Raw genomic sequence first — 25,022 nt, forward strand, 5'->3', positions numbered from 1 at the left:
ATCCTTGGCCTTTATTTCATCCTTTATCTCCTGCGGGTTAAAAAAAAAAGGAACGTAAGAAATGCGTTTTCTCCTCTAAGCTCTGTAGAGAGGAACATCTGTATTTTCTAGCAGCACAAGAAATATTGCTCTAATTTTTACATGGACCTGGATTGCTCTTTTCTGGGTCCTTGACAGCTATCTGACGGAGAAATTCAGAAGGGACAGTGAAAAACTTTGCCTCTGCATGTCTGGCTGCATTTATGTGGCTTTTAAAGCTATACGAGTCCTGCTTGCGGGGCGGGGGAGGCATTCCTAGTCGTGCCAACCAATAGCAGCTTTTTCAGTTGTGCAGTTTTGAGCGGCTTTTCTGCACCAGGGATGTAAAATAGTTTCCTCGTTGCTTCTAATGAATGTTAACCCAAACGAATGAGAGTACAAAGGAAAATATTTTTCAAAAAATAATTTTAAAGGAAGGAAGCAACAGATTTCCAGTTTAGATGGACTTACAAAGAAAGCAGCTGTAGGAAGTGCAGATGACTACCAGAAATTACTTGTGGTTCTTACGTTTTTAATTAAAGTGTCCCCTTGTCTGACATTTACAGCCAAATGAGAAAATGTGAAACCATGTTTTTTAACCTTTTTGAGAGAGACTGAATAGATTTTTAAAGAGAACGATAAACTTTTATTCACAAAACGGAAGTGTTTTATGGATTGGCCTTGGTCTGACCACAAATTCCTTGAAGGTTTCAACAGGCCTCTGATTCGCTCAAACAAAACAGAGTGAATAACCACATCTATGTACATTAAGGAGGCTCTGAGGGTCCTTTACGGCTTCTAGCTTGTAGAAACTCGTATAAGATCCATTTTAATTTGTCTTCTAAGCCTGCCCCCCAACATAAAGTTCCATTTAACACAGTCAAAGGCCTTATTTTCACTGTTTGGGAAACATAATAAACCTAGCTTGGCCCTTGTTAAAAACAAACAAGTAAAACACAGTGACATTTCAATATTACTGGGCAGCTTTCCTGCATTACTCAACAGCATTTCATTTATTTGAACAACTACAGCCGAAATTGCTTCTAACTGATGTATCAGCACCTTCATGTACCTCTGGCATTCTGGGTGTGACAACTTTGAGAACGTAAGCCATGCACATTTATGCTTGTATTTTTGGTCCTGTAAAAAAATAGCAACCTTTTCTTCTTTCACAGATTCTGTGAATAGGATTATGGTTCCCTGAAAATTAAATAAAAGAAAACAGTAAGAAGCTGCTGAAAATGCTGACTATCCAATTAGCAAGTTGGGGGTGTAGGTCGATGTAGTGGTTAAAAGCAGCAGGACTCTACTCTGGAGAACGGTTTGATTCCCCACTAGAGATGGGCACGAACCAAGGAAATACTGAACTGAGCGGTTCGTGGTTCATCGTGTTTCACAAACCATGAACTTCCACGAATTTGCCTTGGTTCGTGAACTGGTTTGTTTGGACATCACTTCCAGGGCAGCAGAAGTTCTGCAGAAAGCCCATTCCCCCTGTTGCCTAGAAAACTGATTGATCAGTGCCAGGCTGTCTGCAGTGATAAACTGAAAAACGAACCAGCGTAAAGTTTGTGGCGGTTCATCACAAACCACAAACCATCCCAGTTCGTGACGAGCTTTGGTTCGTATTTTGGTTCATGCCCATCTCTATTCCCCACTCCTCCACCTGAAGCCAGCTGGATGCCCCTGGGTCAGTCACAGCCTCTCGGAGCTCTCTTAGCCCCACCCACCTCACATGGTGATTGGCATGAGGATAATAACAACATACTTTGTAAACCACTTTGTAAGTTGTCCTGAAGGGCAGTATATTAATTGAATATCATTATTATTATTATTTACTTCCAAAATAATCCATTTTCAAAGGGGGCATTGGCTAGTGTGAGCGATGTATATTATTTCTCAACAAAAAAAGTGGTCCTTAAAAATAATATGTATAGCGAATTTTCAGATGGGGGGGGGGTTATGCTCTACCTCATAACATTTTTGTTTACCCAAATACTGGATGTGCTCTCCCCACCACCACCAGATCAGAACAATGACACGTCCCTTAACATTGCTGTTTTTTTTGTAGTTTTTCTTTTCATCTTTCTTACTGGGTACTTATACCCAGGAGACAAAATTGTGTTCTCCACTTTTTTTCCTTCTAGCAGCTGTATCATTAACGCTTTCCTTCAGCATTGCTCTATAAACCTAACGCAGAGTGGCAAAGAATTTAATATTTTTGTTACTGCTGAAATCACTTTTTTTCTGCTCAGAAAATTTAGCACTTCAGTTTTCTCAAGAAATAGATTTTTCAGTTTCTCATTTTCCGACAGTCTTACTGCTTTTATTATTGCTCTGTCATCGTGACAGAACCATTGCTTAGCCATACTTTTTTTTTTTTTGGTAACCTTCAAAAGTACAATCTAAGCAACTAGGAAACGTTTGGCTTAATGAGATTCAGATCTCCCCCTTCTCTACTGTGATGATTATACTAATAGTTAAATGCTCTGCAACAGTAAGGTTTTCTGGGGGGGGGGGGGAATTGTCCAAACAGGAAGAATGGAATTGAGAAAAGGTCTTTGCCCAATATTAGGGATGAACACCCAAGATAATGTAATATCTCTGCCTAAACATGTTCTTTCCATAACTCAAAGCTTTCTCATTTTCAGGTACAGCCATGCTGAAATTGATTCAATGTTCTGTTATTAGCTGATGAAACTTTTCCCACATCCAGGGGAAGCATGAATTTAGATTATAGGGTTTGGACACCCCACCCACCCCCGGAAGCTATGGCTATGCTTGCTATATTGGATAAAGTTAAAAAATAGATTAAATCTTGGAAAAGGACAGAGAAAATTCACTAGTAAGAGGTACAGATTTGCACCTCTTCCTCTGTTGAAGCAACAGCTGTTTCCCAAACTCTTCTAACAGTCTGCCCTTTAAGTTCTACAGATGACTTTCCAGTTCCACTGCTGCATGGAACACATCTGTTCATCGTAAATATCTTCTCTGTTCAGCCTTCTTACCATATTCTCCAGTTTGGTTTTAGCTTTTCTAGGCCTGCTTTGATTGCTGTTTTTCCATGGTCTCTTGCTTTGATTTCTTCACTCAGTTATCTCTGAAAATAAGTGAACAAAAGGTTTTCCTTCCAACCAGAACTCCCCACCCCCCTCAATTCTCATCCCCCTTCCTCCATAATTGCATTTGCAGTGTACTCACTGTTGCAACCATGGTTGCCGCTTGCCTCAATCAAGTTGTCTCCACGCTCTAAGGAACTTGCCCGTGGGATATGGCCCTTCCTACCAAGAAGGTGATTATGAAAAGAAAGAGAGAAAGAAAGAAAAGGTATGTTTGTTGCTACAACTTCAACATTCTCACTTTTTTTTAATCCTGCCTTTTCTCTAAGGACCTCAGAGCAACATATGTGGTTCTTCTCTCCATTTCATCCTCACAACAACCTTCTACAATTACAAAAAGGAAGGGAGACTGGCCCAAGGCCAGTAGAGAGCTTCCCACCAAATCTGAACCCAAGTCGCCCTCTTCTTGTTACACCACGCTGCCTCTCATCTTAAATTTCCAGGCTGCCCAGTTACATTTGGTTTTCTTAGACCAACTAAAGTGGCTTAAATCTAAGTCACTTGTCTGAAATGGAGGCACGGAGTGGGCAGCAGGACCACAAGAAGCTACTTCATAACATGGCTTTCAGTGTATCCAGGCACTGCTCATGGAGCAAATGGGCCCTCCTTTGTCATGAAGCACACTGGGTGCTGCTGGGAAAACCTTCTGTAGGCTGGACATTAAAATCACGATTTAAACTTGCATTTTTTAAAAAAATACAACCCTGCAATGATGGTCGTATACAGGGCTTTTTTTCAGCAGGAACGTGGGGGAACGGAGTTCCGGAACCTCTTGAAAATGGTCACATGGCTGGTGGCCCCGCCCCCTGATCTCCAGACAGAGGGGAGGTTAGATGGCCCTCCGCGCTGCCAAGCGGCGCGGAGGGCCATCTAAACTCCCCTCTGTCTGGAGATCAGGGGGCGGGGCCACCAGCCATGTGACCATTTTCTCCGAGGGCAACCCACTGAGTTCCACCACCTCTTTTCCCAGAAAAAAAGCCCTGGTCGTATATAATTTGGGCCTTACAATACCTCCATAAGCAGTTCGGTATGAGTGAGCGTGTTTACTATTGAAACTGAAAGAAAGAAAATGATCTGGTAATATAGCAAGCCAACAATGCTGCCTTATCACATATGTGTGTTTGTGGCTCCTGGATATATGAAGGAATAAATGAATCAAAATGCCTCTGTAAAGAACCTTTTCAGCAGCTGTCATTTTTATGCAAGTAGCTCTTCTCCAAGCAACAAGGAAGGAAATGGGAAGCATTTTAGAAAATCTGTGTCAAGTAAGAGTGGATTGGTTTTACAACCGTGTTTTATTGCTACAGTAGTTTGTATTTATATTTATACTATTAACTTTTTCAAGGGGGTGATGGCTCAGAAATCATACATCTATACACTGTGGAGCTGTTTTATCCCACTTAAACCATTCTGCTACAGTTACATTTTAGTGTTTTCAAAAGGTGACAGTGTGCAGATGAAATTGTTCTTTAGTACATTCAGGACTTCGTTGCTTACTATCAGTGCGTTCCTAAACAGAGTTTCCATCCTTCTTAAGTCCACAGAAGTCAATGGGCTTAGGAAAGTTATAACTCTGTTCTGGCTTCTACCAGGAATCTTTCCTTTCAGCATAGGTAAAGATAAATGGCCCTGTGCAAGCACCGAGTCATTACTGACCCATGGGGGGGACGTTGCCTCATGACATTTTCTTGGCAGACTTTTTGTTATGGGGTGGTTTGCCATTGCCTTCCCCAGTCATCTACACTTTACCCCCAGGAAACTGGGTACTCATTTTACCGATCTCGGAAGGATGGAAGGCTGAGTCAACCTCGGAAGGATGGAAGGCTGAGTCAACCTTGAGCTGGATATCTGAACCCGAAAAATGGTATATATCACAAAACAGTTAAATATAGCTACTGCTAATAAGTGCTGTAGAAATGCTTGTTGAAGGATATAGAACTAGGAAGATAAATATTGATAAAAAGATGTTGCACGCCCTGAGCCCATCTGTGGGGAGGGCGGGGTATAAATCGAATAAAATAAATAAATGTTGGAGCTCTTAAGATAGCCGTCCGGTTTCTCCTTGACTGAGCAGCTTTATTCATGTTTGTTCATGTTTACTTGTGTGTTTTATCTGCTCAACTGTGATGGCCTTTGGCCGCATGCTATAAACATTTTTCTGGCTTCTGAAAAGCTTTATCGGTGGTGTTTTACCTGCACAGAAGGAAGATCGCTCCAGCTACAAGGACGCTCAGAACGACTACTGAAGCCAAAAAGGCTGCAAACAGTTCACCTCTTGTATGATTCTTGATGCTGGGCAGCAGAGTTTCTTCACAGCGCGCTCCTGTATAATTCTCAATGCACCTGTGAAAAAGGTTTAGAGGAAATTTGTGGTACGAGTTCTATCTAGCAAAGCTGCATTATGTCTAACATAGGACAGCATAGGCAAGAGCTAGAACTCAACAGGATGGAAGGGTGTGGTGGTGTAGATGAAAGCTCTGTTTTGTTTTGCAAATGCCAAGACTCCTGAACAAGGGGCAAAATCAAAATTCCCACAGAAGGGGGAGGGCATCAAGTGGCACATTTATCCCCAACTTAACATGGGCCCTAAATATGCCTCTACTTTCACCATTGCTGATAAAGCTACTGCTATGCTAAGTACCCAGTTCCTTTTTATGCAGGAGAGCAGCCAGTAAATCAGCATGAGAATTTGCCACCGTTCTTACCTTTCCTCCATGAGCTGCAAGACCACCAACTACATGCTTGTTTGGAACCAAATTAGTCAGTAGGAAAATGCAATCGGGGAGTGAAGCGAGTTCCCTAAAGTAGCTGCTCTTGGACTCAGTCAAATAATCTGCTTACCGCTGGTGGCCTTTCCGCTCTAGGGGCTGCATAAATTGAACGGTGAAGAAAACACAAGTGTTTCCCTTTTGTTCATCATGCAAACAACTCCAAAAGGAACTTTGGTTTCTGCAGCTAATACTCTGAAGTCCAACGTAACATAATTTAAACTATCTGTGGCACAGATGGGAATATATGGTTTGGCTACTCCCCCCCCCACCCATGATGTTTTCTGAGGGTACTGTGAATTATTAGACACTACTAGCTCTCTCACAGAAATGCAGGCCATAAAAGGACCACGATTTCTAGAATCCTTCGAAAGGGAAGTTAGAGCTTATCTTTATAACTTTTAAGTCATGTCAGTCATCGTTTGCGTAAAAATGTTCGTACTGATTTCATTTTCCTTACTGCCAACCTCTTGTGTACGCATGGAGCCTGAAGTGCGCACATTCAAAATGGCATGGGGGTCACTATGTTGTGCCCCTTCAGGTGAGCAAACGTGAATGAACAGATGGTGTTGGGGGGGGGGACAAATCCTGCTGCACTCTCTACTAAGCAGAAATTAAACTAATCTAATGTATGCCAATAAAGGCTAACTTGACTTGACTTGAAATTAAACTAATGTTGCTAGGAAGGCAGGGGTTGCAGGTGCCAACACCTACTGTTTATTTGTTACTGAAAAGCATGAAGTATGTAGTATAGCCAGACTGAGTTTGCAAACATCAACTGAAACTTTGGGAGGCATCGTAACTACCCTGTTTTGTTACCTGTGTACAGTTGTAAATCCAGACTAAGGAATTTGAGGAGCTTGTATAGAAGAGCGACTTTCAAAAGACACACTAGTTGCTATCCAAACACTGTTTTTTTCCATAAAGGCCCACAGGTGATCTTAGTTTTCTCAGGCTGCAGCAAAAGTACCAAGTTAATGCTCCTAAAAGAGCAGAGGGACTCTTTCTTTTCATCAAGGTCTGTCCCAATCATGCATAAAGCAGAGCAAAAGAGCAAAACTTTTCCTTTCCTGTTGCTTGCCTCCTTTCAGTCTGGCACTCACAAACTTCTCCACTGGGTGCTGGGTTTAGGGTTGCCAGCCTCCACGTAGTGGCTGGAGATCTCCCGGAATTACAACTGGTCTCCAGACCACAGAGAACAGTTCACCTGGAGAAAATGGCTACTTTGAGGGGTGGATTCTATGGAATTATGCCATGCCAAGGTCCTTTCCCTACCCAAAACCCACTTTCTCCAGGTTTCTCCAGGTTTCACCCCCCAGATCTCCAGGAATTTCCCAACTTGGAGCTGTCAACTCTAGCTGGGTTCCATTATTGCAAGTGAGAGTCAAGCTACAAGTGACACCTTACACAGGTTGGACACGTGTCAGCTTCCCTCAAGTTTTGATGGGAAATGTAGGCGTCCTGGTTTTACAGCTTGGCTCTGCATTACAGCTGCAAGACCAGGATGCCTACATTTCCCATCAAAACTTGAGGGAAGCTGACAAGTGTCCAACCTGTGTAAGGCGTCACTTGTAGTTTGGCTCTCAGGCTGGTTAGCAGAACAGCATCTGGGGAAGAAGCCAGCGGAAAGAGGACCCTGGGTCTAAGGAGTGTTTGGCTCCTTCCACCTGCATTTGCTTTTTTGCTCTTAAAATTAGATCCCTCTTCCCTCCTTAAGGCAATGAATCAGATTCCAGCAAGCCTGTAGTGTTTTACCAAGGCCTTATCTGGTTTTTTTTTCATTAAGGTGATACTGTTCATATCAGCACCTATGTGCTCTTTGAAAGGGAAGAGTAGGTGATTTTCCCCTACCCTCATTTTGCCAGAGAACACAGAAGGACTGGTGATGGGCCTTTGTGTCAGTAAAGAGGGCAAGGTTTTCTCTGTCATTTCTGCACAGGTAGGAGAGGTTAAAATGTGAATAAAGCCATTCCAAAATGTATATTGCTCTGTGGGAGTAAATGATGGGTGGAAGATTTAAAACGTATTATATAAAGACTTAGATCCAATAGAAGATTTTGGGAGATAAAAAGAGGAATGATTTCTACCAATGCCCCCATCCCCGCTGCAGAACTCTGATTCCCCCATCATGTTTTCTGAGGGGCGGAGCTGTCCTCCTAAAGCAGAATGGGGGGGGGGGCATTTGGCTTCAGTGAGAGCAAGGAGGCAAAAAAAAGCCCTGCTCTGTGGACAGAAATCGCTGGTGGATCCAATTCAAAAAATGCAGGAACACTGAAATGCCATTGGCTACGAACAGATTTTAAAACCCTAATATGAATGCATTTTGCACTTCAGTCTTCCACATGAACATACCAATAAGGCAAGAGTGGCTTAAACATGCTTAAGCGGCACACATGAAATCTCCAATGGGACACATTTTTCCTTTCCAGGTTGCACGAGCTGATCCTCTTTTTAATAAGCACTGCACGCATATAATAACCCTCCCACTTGCTTTCTGATTAGCAGTATTAATCAGAATATATAGTATTATTTTTAGAACTCTGTTCTAATCAGAAGAATCGGGGGGTTTTCTTGGTCAACGTGCCTTGTGTATAAACACCAGGACCTTAGTGGGCAAAAACAGTAGCTTTCTTGTAACTTTGGCTCAGGCTGAGTAGTTGATCCATGCTGTTAATACTCAACAAGATTTTGAAAGCTGTCTTGTGCAATGAGTCTATTAATTTATGTTAAGGAAATCACGGCCAATAGTAAAGAATAGGCTGATGTTTCTTAACGGGGGGAGGATAGACCCAATCCCAACAGTATGAGCCATTCAATACCAGAATAAGTAAAAACAGCCAGTTGGCAGAGCTGATCAGCAAAAGGAGAATAAGATACAGATTTTTAGTTGCAGAAGATGATAATAAAGCTATTTAGGGTATGCCCGAAGTAAAACAAAAACAGACCTCACAAAAAAACACAGAGGGAAGGGAAAGGAATAATTAGAACCTGTTTATTTTAATCATAGCACCTTAAAGGCTAACAATTCCTGTGTTACAATTCACTTCATTGGGTGCCTGCAAAGGAGGTGTGCTCTAGTTCACAAAAGTTTATGCCGGTATTTAATGTTATTGATCTTTAAGGTGCTGCAACATTCCCATTTATTCTGGTTGCACTAGAGTAGCACGGCTACCCCTGGGAATTAAATTACATTAAGCAGTTTAAAAAGAGCCAGAGAGAGAAAGACCGAAGGATTGATCTTTGGCATGCCTCTGTTAGAGGGCTCAGGGATGCCCGAAGGCCTGGAGACAAAAAACACCACGCTGAAGTGGCCGTTCTTCATTCAGCTTATGGAATGTGTACATTCAAAGAGTGCGTGGCAGACAAGTCTGTGTCCATAAAACTGAGAGACTGCAAAGCAAAAGGAGAGATGAAGGAAATGCATAGGATTTCCTGAAGTTTAATAAAGTAGATAAATGTCTGTAGGGGAAAAAATGTTGGGACCAAAATAGGTGCAAGAAGGAAGGAACTGGAGTTCATGTGCTAGGAACGCAAACTGGTACTCTTTGGAACAGATCAGGGAAGAAAACAAAGAGGTATAAGGAAGGAACCTTTCCCCCAAAATTAAGCATCCACAGCAAAGAATATAACTTACAATGCCTATGCATCTAACTTGATCTGCATAATTTATTTCAATAACAAACGGTATCTTTTGGTGGCATTTTAGAATTTCTTTTTATGGACTCCTCCTTTCTCCCCCATAAATAGGGTTACCAGGTGCCCACTGGTGGCGGGCAAACTCCTGGGGATTTGCCCCCTTATCCACCGCTGAGTGATCGGCAGGAGGGGGCAAACTCCCAGAGCATGCCCGCCACTGGCATGCACCTCAGGAGCGCACGCCGTGCATGCGCTCCCACCACTCGCGTTGGCCGCGGGAGCATCCCTGTGCTCCGATCTGACCTCAAACCGGCCAAATTGGAGCACGGGAGCACTCCCACGGCCAGCACAATGACATCGCTTCCGGAAGTGACATAATCATCACGTGCTCACAAGGGTAAGTTCCAGGCCCCTATCCTCCCGTTGAGAGGATAGCAGGACCTGGCAACCCTACCCATAAACCTCAAACTATTTCCCGCGTTACATCTAGTCATGGCCTCCAAATGCTATTTGCCCAGCTTTTTCCAGACACTACAACGGAAACCATCTTTTGCATTTACACCAAGTCAAATGTGAGATCTAAACTGGGCAGAATATATACTCACTTTAAAATTGTCACTCTTGATTTTTCCCCAAGGAGGAGGAGGAAGGGAAGAAATAAAATGTTCAATCAAGGACTCTCTCAGATGGGGAAATTTGGTGGTAACTAAGACCTTAATGTACTGTTTCTTTTATATCCCCCAGCCTTCAGAACTAGGCCTAAAAAACAGAAATAATCCAAGGCAGGGTTTTTTTTATATACGTGGCCATTTCACTCAGGACATTCAGGAAGAAGCAGCTGTTTTGTTAGGAGGAGGAGAAGCCCAAAGAAGAGGATTCACACAGGTATAACAATAACAACACAACATTCGATTTATATACCACCCTTCAGGATGACTTAACACTCACTCAGAGCGGTTTACAAAGTATGCTATTATTATCCCCACAACAAAACACCCGTGAGGTGGGTAGGGCTGAGAGAGCTCTGGAAGAGCTGTGACTGACCTAAGGTCACCCAGCTGGCTTCAAGCAGAGGAGAGGGAATTAAACCTAGTTCTCCAGATTAGAGTCCTGCTGCTCTTAACCACCACACCAACATGTTTCTCTACACGAGACATCTGACATGTGAAGAACACAGGAGATGTTCTTCAAAAGATGGGAGAATCCGTTCTAATAATGATAACAGAAGAAACGATTTCTAGTGCAAAACTGATGAAATAAGGGCCCGTGTGACGACGGCCAGGGTTCCCTGGACTGGGTTCATTTAGCTAACACAACTCCTGTTAAATTCAGAAGGGCCTGTTGAGCTGAGATGCTAATATTATCATTTGTGCGGAGTTTGCTACCTGGATAGGGTAACAGCCCTACGTATTTAGAAACAATGGGGCTATGTAGAGGGAAGTCTACGCTACAGCTTGCTAGATCTCTCCTGCCCCCAAATCTCTTCTTTTGCTAAGAAGCAGCAACTGTGAACTATCCAAAAGTAAACAGGAATGATTGTTTCCTTCCTGTGCTTTTATAAAAGGGCATGTTTGTTTATTCAAAACAATGGCGTAATTCTGCTGTGTACACAAATCCACAGTTCAGAGAGTTACGGGAGCGTCTGTTGCATCATGTGTCTTTGGGAAGTGACCTGATTTAGCACTTTGCTTATCTCACTATAATATCATTTTCTCCCAAGTTCTCCTCTAACTACAATCTAGCAGTGACCAGGTTTCCCCATTTTTCTCTTTTAAAGATTTTCCAGAAGGGATTTGGGGCGGGGGGCGGGGGGCGGGGGGGGGGGGAGTGGACATGACATAAGAACAGTAGTTGCTGAAGAGGATCTAGATCTATTACTTGGAGGTAGATTTTTTTTTTTGGTTGGGCTGTCATGTTTTCTTAGAACCCACGGAACAATGCTGGATCCAAATCAAGTATAGTGCAAATCGTGAGGGGGGGCGGGAATGGAGGTTTTCTGTCCCCAGGGAAACCTCTACCGTCCTGCCGCAAACCAGGCTGCTATGGAATGGTGCGCGGGTATGATATAAAACAGAAAAGGGCTGTACAGTGACGGCAACACTGAACCCTCTTAGAGTGACCCCAAGGTCATTTTGATCCCAGCCAAATCCAAATACAGAAAGCGAGTCTGTCTGGAGGAAAAGTGGAGGGGAGAGGAGGGCTGTAGAGAGTGGAGTCAGCCGTCACACCTCCCCGTTGCACTTCTAAAATTACATCCCTGCCCCAATATGGTTGGAGCAATTGAACTTCTATCTGAAAATGCTGAGCTGCTGTTCTCACATAACACTTGATTCAGTTTTAAAGTATAATGTTGTTGGTTGTTGTGGGTTTTCCGGGCTGTATTGCCGTGGTTTTGGCATTGTAGTTCCTGACGTTTCGCCAGCAGCTGTGGCTGGCATCTTCAGAGGTGTAGCACCAAAAGACAGAGATCTCTCAGTGTCACAGTGTGGACACTGTGCTAGAGTCCACACTGTACTAGGAGTTCCACACTGTGACACTGAGAGATCTCTGTCTTTTGGTGCTACACCTCTGAAGATGCCAGCCACAGCTGCTGGCGAAACGTCAGGAACTACAATGCCAAGACCACGGCAATACAGCCCGGAAAACCCACAACAACCATCGTTCTCCGGCTAGAGTCCACACTGTGCTAGGAGTTCCACACTGTGACACTGAGAGATCTCTGTCTTTTGGTGCTACACCTCTGAAGATGCCAGCCACAGCTGCTGGCGAAACGTCAGGAACTACAATGCCAAGACCACGGCAATACAGCCCGGAAAACCCACAACAACCATCGTTCTCCGGCCGTGAAAGCCTTCGACAATATAATGTTGTTATTTACACAAAGAACTTTAAATGAAAAACTGAGGGGGTGGCAATGGGAAGGGAGGTACAATACAAGCTTTCAAGTCTTACAAGGTGTCTTCTGAAGAACAATCCATGAATTATGTAGCTTAAACATGTAGCATACAGCAGGCCAACGTTAATTAACTTGTCATTATTTCTGTATCTTGAAGCAGATGTCTTTTAACAAGAGCAAGACTGGAGTCCAGTAGCACCTTAAAGACCAACAAGATTTCCAGGGTATAAGCTTTCAAAAATCAAAGCTCCCTTTGACAGATGCTTTGGCTCTTGAAAATTTAAAACCTGGGAAATCTTATCAATCTTTAAGATGTTACTGGACTCAGACCTTGCTCTTCTAGTGCAGATCAACATGGCTACCCACCTGAAAATATTTTTAAAAGGCTTTCTTCATAGGGGTCCCACTCTCTGTTTGCCAAGTTTCTTTTTATCAGTTCTGTCCCTTGGGAATTCCCCTACAGTTGGGTACTGAAATCTGTCTCCCTACCCTGCAACGCTTTCAATGTACACAGCCAATCTGAGAGGGGCTGAACATTATTGTCAGACACCTGCCAACCTAGAAGAACTGGGAGGGGGGCATAGGATTAAAGGACAGATACCCAGGTTAAGTTCAAGATTTGGATCCAGTAGCACCTTAAAGACTAACTAGATTTCCCGAGTATGAGCTTTTGAGAGTCAGAGCTCCCTGATATCACATGCTGACATCAGACATGATATAATTCAGCCCTGATGTTATTCTCCAGCGCAGCAGTTCACTTTCTCCTGTTTTTTCCATCGCCACTGATTACCTGCATAGCCAAATGTAAACAGAACCCTTTCTCGTTTATAATTAGTCTTCTTGCCTGACTGATAAGGAGCATGCTTGGAATGAACACAGCGGAATAAATGACTCCAATTTACAAAGCGATCCTTATCCCTTACTTAGTCCTGCAGGGTGAGACACAAATGCTATTTAATTCCCCTGGTGTCAATGAAACACAATGCTAGAGCAGCAGAAAAACTGACTCTAGCACCATGATGTGAGTGGGAGGTTACTGTGGAACTTCAGCAGAGCAAGGGAGGAAAGCTGAGCAGTAGAGGCAGAAAGTGCCGTCAAGTCGCAGCTGACTTATGGCACCCCCTGCTGGGGTTTTCAAGGCAAGAGACTAATAGAAGCAGTTTGCCGTTGTCTTCCTTGGCATAGCAACTGTGGACTTCCTTGGTGGTCTCCCATCCAATCATTAACCAGGGCAGACCTGGATCTGACAAGTTCAGGCTAGACTGGGCCATCCAAGTCATGGCAACAAGCTGAGTAGAACTGGGAATATAAGATGGGGCAAGAGGAAAGGCTAGTCAGGATTCTGTGCTTCTTTGGGAGCCATCCCTGGCCCTTATTTTAAATGCACATGCTCTTATTGAAGCCTTCGGAAACTACCCGCTTCTATCTGGGCAGCCACAACAAAGGATACTATTCTAACTTGGCCTCTAATCACAGCATGCTGCCAGGATTCATAAGACCCAACCAGGAAATACAGGTCACGTCTATCGCACTGCATGGCACAGGACTAACTCGCGCGTTGTCCTTAGGTCTACGTGCCCACAAGAGGGGACTTTCCTGATGAGTGGCTCTGTGGAAACAGCATGCTCTGCAGGAACAATAAGCACCCAACAGCCAGGCAGGACATGAGGAGGCGAAGAACATTTTTCAGACCTCTTACAAACACTTCACTTGCAACAGGGATTGCAGGATCAAAGCTCCATGTGCAAGAGAGGACGGAGGGAGGTCTGTACCTTAAAGTATGCCTTTCCACCCCATAACAAGACACGGAAAACCCACAACCCCCAAGTATCTTTCCTGAAGCCCCTGCAACGAGAAGCAATTGCATACGGCTAACCCAGCTTTACTCAATAGCTTAGAGACTCTACAAAGAAGAAATAGGATACATACACAGCCTGTTGCCAACCACAGAAGCAACACAGAAAAAATTACCTCCCACCAAATGTAAATTGTCAGTGGGATTTCCAACAGAAGAGTGGGGAACAAGAAACCCATTCCCATTTACACACCATGTTCCTATATCTAGGTGTTAACCTAGCCGATGCACAGGAAGAGGCAGCCCTACAGATTCTGCAGCCTTTCTAGGCCGTTGTAAGCATAGCTTGGCAGCAGCAAATTCAGGTGGTTAATGTTTAATTCAATCTAACTCTCTGTAATTTGATCCCGTGGCTTCTCGTTCTGTTCTCAGTGAACCAGACAAACTGTGGCTGAAAGAGCGGTTCCTCACCCAGCGCTGTCTATGTAATCCTCTCTCTTTCTGTCTCGTACACATTTTTACCACAAACAACATCTTTTGCAATCACAGCTCTCACAACTATTTTCCAGGGACGGCAATGATTATCGTTATATAGCGGCCGGGCTATCTTCACTACTCCTACTAGCCAAGTCAAATCTATCCCGTATAAGAAACGTTCACTTATATATGCAGACAAAACCACTTGTTTTCTGAAAAGAAGTTCTAGTCCATTATTTGACCTTTACAAAATAAATGCCTGAAGTACGAAATGTCATTGTCAACATGAAGTTTACCTGCAAAAAGGACTGGAAACAGTAGGAATCATATAACAAATCCCACCATTCATACAGAAGGATCCATAACTACTGCCACAGAGTTCTTCATGATCTAAAATGAAAAAGGAGCACAAGGACACATTTATTGTAACTTACCTTGCATTAATCAAATTAGATGATATGAAAGAACATCACACTAATGAGTTTTCAACACCTCCCCACCCCCAATATCATACAAACAAGTAAAGCTAATTTATTTTTAATCACGGCAAGAAGAAAAACAGATTAGTCTTGTCTTTTAGCCAGATAGTGACAATAGTCTTCCATCTCCCCGCTTTCCAGATTGTGCCAGCATTGGGATTCGCTGACATAAGCAGATGTCATATATGATGCAATATACAAGGGGAGGAATATGGTGGTTACCGCAAACTTTTTTTTTTAATCTTAAAAAATATGTGCAAGCCAGTTTGCAGAAAACAAGGAAGGGACCTAGGTATAAAGATGTGTGTGAATCTTAGGACAAAATAAATGACCAGATGGCGACTCATGCTTGTGTGGAACTGATGGTAGTAAAGGGGTCAGGACTTCAGGTTCTGTGTAATACCCATGTGAATCTGCATAGACTATGGCCTGTGGCTACCACAGTGTTGCAAAAGGGGTGTCCTTAAACAACTGGTTTGCATTTCAGTGTGCCTTAAAGGTATATAAAACTGAGCACAGCCTTCAGATATCATGTTCAAATAAGTTGCACTTAGAGATTGGAATGCCTGTTTACACTTCTTGTTTTGGCTGCAGTGCATGACCAATAGCTATTCCATTCGATGCTACTGTATTCCTTGTTGGTATACAAATTTCTGAATCTTGCTCAAGCTTTTCCCAAAGGGACTGGGAGTGTCTCTTACATGCTGTGGCTGCTATTTTAACTTGCTTGGATGGCATTGTGAGAGGGGTGCACAAGAATCAGGCACAAATAATGTCATGGGATAGATACAAGGGAGATTTTTCCTATCATAATACATTTAATTACACAGATTAAAAGTTGCACATTAAATGGAATTGAGGTTACTTTTTAAAAAAATTATTTGTTTTTTTTTAAATTTTTTTTATTTTTCATAACTACAAAACACTACACAGCACTACACAAGACTATCACAAGGAAAGGGGAGAGGGAAGGGACAAAGGGGGGTGGAAAAAGAAAAAAAGAAAAAGGGGGGGGGAATGAACTACAAACACTAAACACTACACTTCAATGTTTCCCTTCATACTGTCATAATACAAAAATAGCTCCCTAGGATAATGATGGAGTGGTTAATCATACAGAGAATAAACATTTCAAATTCTGATTAAACTTTCCTCCCCCTTCTAGGTCCCGGACGCAGTTCTCTCTGTGCAACCGCTGTTGCGGTGCTCTCCTCCTCCCCCCCCTCCGGCTCCTCCTTTTCTTCGTTCTCGGTGCAGCAGAGTTCTGGGTTTTTATTCTCAAAATCCTTTAGTTGATCTTCTGATAATATCTTATAGGCCTGATCTTTATATCTGAACCATATTCCTTAAAAAAATTATTTGGAAAGCAACTGCGGGCTCATCTATTTTTATTTTATTTATTTTTATTTATGTCATTTATAGTCTGCCTTTCTCACTGAGACTCGAGGCGGAATACATAGGGCCAAGCTACACATGACGAATGACACTTGAATGGCAAGTGTATTTCTCCCTGTTCACTTGCCCTCCACTCAATCCACTTGCCGTTCAAGTGTCATTCGTCATGTGTAGCTTGGCCCCTTGTGTGAAATTAGTACAATCAGTATCAGGAACATTTCTATATAGTGTTAAGGACCTTTCCACAACAGGAACAGGACAAACAGTGCAATCCTAAGAAGAGTTACTCTAAGCCCGCTGAAATCAATGGGCTTAGACCAGAGTTATTCTGTTTAGGATTGCACTGAAATTGACTGTGCTCAGTCCTTCTGTTTCTGTGATTGTGGTATCACAATGGCTACTATGGTTGAAAATCCTCCAAAATACGGCAAAGGTGACAGAATTGCTGATTTATTAGTACCTTGCAACTGAAAACTACAGACTCTTGATTTAGTAATTAGAGTGTCGGACCCAGGTTTGAATCCCTGCTTTGTCATGGAAGATTGCTGGGTGACCGTGGGCCAGTTGCACATTCTCAGCCTAACCTACCTCAAAGGGCTGCTGTCAGGATAAAATGAAGGAGAGGAGAATGGTGTAAGCTGCTTGGAATCACCGTTGGGGGGAAAGCCAGGGTATAAATGCAATGAAATAATAAATCAAGCAGTGAAATAAGGAATTTGAGAAGAAGTAAGTAGGTCTACCTCCCCAAGGGGTCAGACTTGGATACTAAAAGTATTGGCTTTCACATGGCCTGGAATTTCTCTGCCTACAGTGAATACCAACAAATAAAAAGCTCTCCTTCACCCAGTAAACATTTCCCCTCGTGGAACTTGTGAAATATATATAAATAGATATATATTCTTAAACCTTTTAAATGCAATGGGTCAGGTAAATTAGTGCTGTGATTATGCATGCTCTCCATCTCTGCGCATAGTTATTTAGGTAAAGGCCTTCGAGAGGGAAGAGAGATTATTTTTGCAACTTTGCACATTAGGACCAAACATTTCCATTACAACAGAATCGGCTCATGGCATCTCACGCTTGAAAGCTATGTGCTATCTTGCACATTAGGTGTCACAGTCACTGTTATTTCTAGCAGCACCTGAAAATGAGGCGACAGCAAATCTTTAAATGGAAAGGCAGTGCTGTGATGGTGGAAGGGTACATCTCGTTCTTCAAACGATTTACGTTATGGCGAATTCTCCTTTTTCACATACCGAAAAAACGAACGGATGTGATGCCGCCATTTCCGGTACAGAAAATTAACTCCCTGCTCTCACGAAGTGCAGAGAAACATCCAGTACCACAGCCAGGAATGGAAATATTGGACACCGCAAGTCGGGAGCAAGTTGTGCCAGAAGGGTGGAGAACAGTTCTTCACTCCTCGCAGCTGTTATTACAGAGTCATCATAACCGGATCTGCTTGTTCATCTAGTACTGTTTCTTTGCTGACAGAATAAACTCATCCAACCTGAATTTCTCTCTCTATTTTTATTTTGATTTTGTAAAGTTGGTTGGAAAAGTTTGAGTCTTATTTAAAGAGACCTGGGCTATGGCTTTTATGACTGAAGCTACTAATGGGACTAGATTGCAAGCTTCGTTGTTAGACTTCAGGCACTCTGCTGCACTTTAGATGGCTATAGTCAGCGATTGTGGCTGTAATCAGTGATTTTATAATGATTTACAAAAGCAAGTTTCTCTCTCCAAAAATGCAACTAGAAAGCTAGGCATTGTCCGTCTTTGTACATGTGTGCTGGTGTGGGCTCCTCTGTGCTGTTGGCCACTGGGCTGTGATGTTGCAGGATTTTCACAAACTTTACAGTTCATGAAAAGGAAGGATCTGTCACACAACCCTGACCTCTAATGCCGCTACTGTGAGGGGAAAGTCAGTTTCACTTGACAAATCTTCATGTCTGAATTCAGACAGGAATCTCTCATTTTACAGCAAGAGAAGTTTAATCGGTTAATTGGGGGGGCACAAGAAAGCAAGATGTGGAAGGGGGGGACTTGTATAGGGATAAGGAACAGGACAGCTTGTCCCGAGGAGGCAAAGTGTCTGACTGTTATAGGCAGGAAGGAGGCAACAAGAGATACCGAGAGAATATTTTAATTTTACTCTGTTTCTGCTAACTTGCTGTTATATGGTAAGCTATTTAAAGAGGTGGATTTTTTTCCCAATTTTTAATTGTTCTTGTTATGACTTTGTAAACTGCTTTGAGGTCACTTCGGTGTTGAAAAGTGGCATACAAATACTTTATAAGTAAATAAATCAGAAAATGGAGGTAACGCATCAACACACAAGTCCTAGGGAGAGGAGGGATTCTGCGATGTTGACAGGAAGGCACGTAAAAGATATCTGTCTGCAGTTTGGATGGGTTTGATCTTCACAATCTTTGTTTGCCAGGTTGCTGTTTTACAAGCTACCTTGTGTTGACATGAATGGCAAAAAGATGGGGAAGAAATGTTTTAAAAATAAAATTAAGGTAAGAGAGGTCTGACTTTTATATACTAATTCAAAATATCTAGACAGATATTTGGCTGTATTTCTAGAATGTATTAATGTAAAAAATAGTTTCACAGCGAGTGATCTTTACATTAGAATTACTGTGTTCGATACAATAATTAGCAGGGATGCTCTTCTTGATTTATATTCTTATTCGGCCCTGTCCCAAGGGCTCAGGGCATCTTATAATCTGACAACGGAACAGAATTCCAAGAGGCAGGAAATGCTTCCTCACATATTGCAAAGAAAAGGAAACAATGCAGAAATTCCTCCGGAAATAATCCAGTACTAGCCTTCTTTCCAAATAGACTGCTGCCCACCCTAATCCAATAAACCAACATCTCCATTTTTGCATTCTTTTGCATTTCTAGACATCACTTGAAAAAGTGTGTGTGTATTTAGGCCAAGGGCCTATACTCCCACAGCAATAACTATCCAAAGTACCGAACTTCTTACATAACAAGGAATGAGAGTTTTATGATGAAATAATAGCCTTAATGCCAAATTGGATACTTATTGCTCTGGTTGTATCAGGGGATGAGATACATGACACTCTGGCCGTTTCCACGCGTCCTGGCATAGCGCTAAACTTACAGAACGAGAGCGTCTTCCTGGTGTGATAGATACAATTCCGTTCTACAATTCCGTTCTCGTGGCGTGATGACATCAGAAATCGCACAGGAAGATGCTCTCATTCCTTAAGTTTTGCGCTGTGCTGGGATGTGTGGAAATGACCCATGTAATAAATAATGCAAAGGTAACACACAGAGGATAACTTCTGCAGAACACAACTGGATTCCCTTCCCTTCTTACTTTTTTACAACACAGTAAGATACTTTTACCAAATTCCTGAATGCAGTTGCTTCTCCTGCTCCCATGCAACTGAAAATCCCATATGAGGATTTTAGCTCCTGCTCTTTGGAACGAATCTTCCCTTGTACGACAGACATGCCGGACCGAAAGCTGCTTCAACTTGGCTACGTTTGACTCTTACGGAAACTTTTTACAAAGTGTGTTCGAAAGCAAATTAATTTTAAATAATGGTACGTGTTGTCTTTTTAAAGGGCTGCACAGTAACTGAGAAACCTTTAACCTCTTTTTAAAGAAGAAAGTCTCAAACCAGCCTGAAGATGAGAGTGGAATGTGCAACACATCAGCAGCGATATCTAAGGACTTTTTTAAAAAGTTGGATAATAATAGTGGGTATGTACATATCCTTTACTGTGCTTGCAAAAGGGAAGAAACCCATTAAAAACTGCTCTAGATATTGGTGTGTACATGTTACCAATCACTAGTTACAACAAAGGCAATAGCAACAGGCATTCACAGCCTTTAGGCGACCCTGCCACTTGAACTGCTAAGAGTTAGCTTTTCCCAGGTACAGAAAAAAGCAAAACAGGTTTGACTAGAGACCATAAGACAGCGGGAAAATGAACATAAGCTACCCCCATGTGCGAACATAGCTTGTTATTCAGAGGTCTATGAGAAATTCTTACTAGTATGCAGCTTTATAACTCCATACTTTTGCTAGCCCACATATAAGACACAAATCAAGTTGAACCGTAAGTTACCCTGGTACCCTTTTGGACATACTGTGCTTACTCTCACGGGAGCAACTGTTCAAATTCAGCATCAGTTTTTCTTGCGGGGGTTTGTAGGGAGACAATGAAGGTACAAAAGAACATGAATGGAAATATGGTATAACAGAAGAGTCCTGGTCTGGAGCTTCATACAGGTCTGAAACTGTTCAGAACAGCTCTCTTGTTACACTCCATTTCCCTTGGAATGTGTGACACACCGGGGCCGTTTTAAATAGTTGGATCATAACAGGGGATCGATGACTGCGCTTACAGATGAGTATTTTTTATTTTACTTCTTGCATACCCTGCCTTTCTCCTCACCGGGGACCCCTTTGTTTTATCCTCACAACAAACCTGTGAGGTAGGTTAGGCTAAGAGAGTATGACTGGCCCCAAAGTCACCCAGTGAGCTTCCATGGCAGGCCAGGGGTTTGAACCTGGGTCTCCCCTATACTAATCCTGCACTCTAACCACAAGTAATCCTAGATTCTGTGCAAAGTTTAGGCCCGCAAATGAACGGTGTATGTGCATGTTCATTCAAGGACCTGTTTATAAATCTGATACTTGAAGGAGACTTACCATGGGGGGATCTCACTGGCTAGGGCGTTGTCCAATATGATGACACCATATCTAGTTTGTGCTGGAAGCAACGTCATAGCATTGGCATGATGCCGATCCTGCCCTCCCCCATTTCCCCCTGCATTTTAACTTTGCCCCTGCCAGCTAAATTACAATGGGCAGAGCCAGCAGCGGGGTGGGAGGTGTCGCACCAAAGTGGGAGATCTGGCTTCCTTATGTTACATCTCAAATTATGGATGCCTTCCTTGTGTTGCCTTATTTCCCCAATCACTGCCAAACCTCACCCTTGACCTCAACACACATGATCAGCTTTTGTAGGAAGTTAATTAGAGTTGGCTCCTTCTGCCATCCTCGCCCAGTTCTTTACCACCACAACAGCTATAGCGCCACCCTAAGAAGAGTTATACCCTTCTATGCCCTCTGTTTAAGACGGCACTGCCAGTCTCTGGAACTGGTGCAATGTAGCAGCTGAGAAAATGAGATAGGAAACAAGAAGTCCCCATTTTGAATCTTGCCTCTGCTTACGTCATTTTCTTTCACCCTCAGCCGCTCATCTGCAATGTGAGGATAACAGTACACTGTTGTTAAAAGGGCCACAGCAAGATAATGCAAGCGAAGTTGCTGTAGAAATGTGAAGATGTTTAGTTTACTGGGATTAACCAGCTGCCAAATCAATGAAGTCACTGAGAATTCAAATCTACATGACTCCAAACAGTTGTAAGTAAAAGACTGGAATAAACAAAACCCCGGAATTACCTGTTCGCATATTATTCTGACAACAATTTGTTATTCTTGGCCACAGGCTATTCTTCGAAAATTGCCCTGAAGACAAAAACACCTTATTTTAATCCAAATGATTTCTGATTAAACTGTTTGGGTTCTTTTCAACTATGCGTCAAAACTAAAAATACTGCCTCTCTGCAGACAGCAAATATCTGGTACCTTCTATGTAAATGCAATTAAATTTAAAGCTAATGGCAAACATTCCTACACACTGTAAAATTTCATAGACCCTGCAGACCCAGTAGTATTCATAAAAAAACATTAATCTCATTTTTCCCCCTAGTACTTCCTCTGTTCCAACAAAATTACTATATTCAGGGATACTGCCTGGGTGACAATATAGACATCCCAGAACTGCAAGGAAGATCTTTTAAGAAATTTGCTTAATGAAACTTTCTCTTAACCTGTGCCTGCAGCATATTTAAGCTTCTCTTTTCACTGATTAAGTATAAGATGTACTAAATTGGAATTAGTTAAATTAAGGAACGGTTACAAAATAGCACAGAAGAAGCTTTTGTTACTTTTTTGTTGCTCCATCATGCTGATCCAGATAAAATCTGGTATAAGGATTGTATATTCAGGGATGGGAAATTCCTGGAAATTTGAGGGTGAAATATGGAAAGAATCTGGGGTAGGGAAGGAAGCTTAGCGGGGATGTGATGTCATAGAGTCTACCTGCCAATGCTACCATTTTCTCCCGGAGAACTGATCTCTGTAGGCTATAGATGAGTTGAAATTCTGGCTCTGCTTGAAGGTTGCGCTAACCAGGTCTGCCCTTAGTGCTAGCACTGATCAACCTGGGTAAAATTTCTGTATAAGTTGCTGGTAATGTTTAAAAAACCCCAAAAAAACATTCTATCTCCAAGACGTACTTAAGCATCACTCTGAACTTGGTGAAGTCTTCCTATGAACTTTCCTTGCAAATATTTTATACAAATCACAATTTGCCCTCAATGGCTTCTTTATTTACAGTTTAATTGGCCTGTTCTTAAAGTCTATTTCCTGAGAGGTAGAATGAAAATGGACAGTTGGAAGGGCCTCCACATTGAAGTGAAGCAGGAAAAAAATGGGGACGTGAGGAAGAAGTTATGGGGATGGTTCCTCATGCATTAGATGTTTGGTTTGCTAAGGAATAAAATTATATATTAGCGCTTAAACACTTTTATGCACACCAGTCTCTAGCAATGTTGTATGTGTATGGGCAAATTCTTTTGTGTGTGTGTGTGTGTGTGTGTGTGTGTGTGTGTGTGTGTGTGTGTGTGTAATGTCATCAGTTTCATCCAGCTCATTGGAGGGGGGCAGGAGGGCAACGTTACAGGAACTATTCATATATTATCTCAAGAACTCCTGAGAATCATTAGTGAACAGCTCCCTTTTCCAATTAAAGCAACTTGATCCTTACAAACGCAACTTCTGATGGTATGAATACCAGTTCCCAGCTACTTTTAGTGCATATACTGCAGCAGGTCAGCCACAGGTTAAATCAGTTTCAACTTAACAATGACCTTTGGTAAACCCTTGATACAGCCTAGCCTTAAAAGACCTTTGCAGATGCTCTTGCAGTCATAATTGGCACCAAGGCCTTGTATGTACCACGCAATGCTCTCCTTATCAGCTACTAAGGGTAACATATGAATAATTAGGAAGCTGCAGTCTCTGTAACCAGGCTGCGTTTACGTGGTATAGGACCTGCAACAGAAGGCCCCTTGGCCAGGAGAAAGGCTCCACCATGTTAGTTGAAGAGCTGTAGGCTGCGGTCTGCTACACTCCCATTAAAATATAATGTGTACAGGAAACAAAACCACAGCAAGTAGCTGGGGGTGGGGGTTGACGGTGGGAGAGAAGTTCCTCAAGAGTTATCTTTTTTGCTGCTACAAATTCACCATATATACAGCATGGATGACTACCAGAGTCCCCTATGGAGATCATATTCTGGAAATCTGTGTGTGCCAATTGGTAAGGGGGAAAAAACCCTAATTTACTAGGGCTTGTGGGATGCACAAGAATTATTCCCAGAACATGCCAAACTGTTGGCATTATTTTTACCAGCTTAAACAAGAGAAAACGAATTTAGTTTTCCTTTTATAGATAAGCTTTCAAACTTGTAATCAGTTTTGCTTCCCAGTTGTTACATTGCAGGATCAAGAAGTAAACAGACAAACAAACAAAAATCTTTTGTGAAGGCCGATACCCACTCAGCGATTGCTACATGGAGTTCTTCGCTGAAATGTCTGGTCCCGTCCTCAGCCATAAAAACCATTTTGTATTACATGATTAAACTACACGTTTCCGAAGTTATTTCCTTTTGTTATTTTAAAATTTTAATTTCATACTTGTGAAGTAATTCCACCAAGAGCATTTAGGGCAAAATCATGGTGTTATATCCTTTTTATTGCAGACAGTTGACACCTTATCTCTAGCCTGGTATTAAATCTACCAGACATAAACCCTTCGTACCTGAAGGAAGTGTCCATTGTTATATTCCCCTGGAATAGCTCGTATTTGGCCCAACTGAAATACTTATACAGAAAACACAGACCTCTCTCAGGTGCTCTCAGGGGGAAATGCCTGGATCTACTTTCAAATAGCATCCTGCTTCAAAAAGTGTGAAAAGATTCATACTTACTGTAGAAATATAATCACTCAATGATTTGGCTGCAGGGAGGCTTTGCTTCGTTACTGTGTCCCGATTCTGCAACAGAAATGTGAAATGACAACTCCCTGTGTTACATGAGATCTTCTCTATAGCTCCCTTTCCACACCTCAATACACTGTGAACTTTCAACATACATCAGGAAATAAAGCTGGAAAAAAAGTAAGCGGCATCCATGAAAAAAAGCAAACTGAAAGCAGCTTACCTGAGTGCTAAAATCCCAAACTACTTGCACAAAATTTAAAAAATCAACAACACCATGCACTTAAGATAGGGCTATGTATTCAGCAGCAAAAGTCTGGT

General features: G+C 42.4%; 1 protein-coding gene across 1 annotated transcript; it reads right to left on the reverse strand.

Moving 5' to 3' along the window:
* Positions 1–566: 566 nt before the first annotated feature.
* Positions 567–24,704, reverse strand: NRG4 (neuregulin 4). The gene is made up of 7 exons (XM_055002514.1): positions 24,693–24,704; positions 22,040–22,105; positions 15,006–15,099; positions 5,331–5,480; positions 3,220–3,299; positions 3,027–3,118; positions 567–1,218 (listed from the first exon to the last, which is right to left on the reverse strand). The coding sequence occupies exons 2-6, from the start codon at positions 22,047–22,049 to the stop codon at positions 3,105–3,107; spliced, it is 348 nt and encodes a 115-aa protein (XP_054858489.1). The 5' UTR covers positions 22,050–22,105; positions 24,693–24,704; the 3' UTR covers positions 567–1,218; positions 3,027–3,104.
* Between the last annotated feature and the right edge of the window lie 318 nt (positions 24,705–25,022).

Source organism: Eublepharis macularius, chromosome 18 (assembly GCF_028583425.1).
Source record: "Eublepharis macularius isolate TG4126 chromosome 18, MPM_Emac_v1.0, whole genome shotgun sequence".
Taxonomy (NCBI): domain Eukaryota; kingdom Metazoa; phylum Chordata; class Lepidosauria; order Squamata; family Eublepharidae; genus Eublepharis; species Eublepharis macularius.

Excerpts from the sequence above, each read along its gene's own strand:
- NRG4 (XM_055002514.1), bottom strand. Across the intron at positions 5,481-15,005 it reads GTTTCCAGTCCTTTTTGCAG|GTGCATTGAGAATTATACAG; the intron begins GTAAACTTCATG and ends CCTTTTTCACAG. Across the intron at positions 3,300-5,330 it reads GCGATCTTCCTTCTGTGCAG|GAAGGGCCATATCCCACGGG; the intron begins GTAAAACACCAC and ends CCTTCTTGGTAG.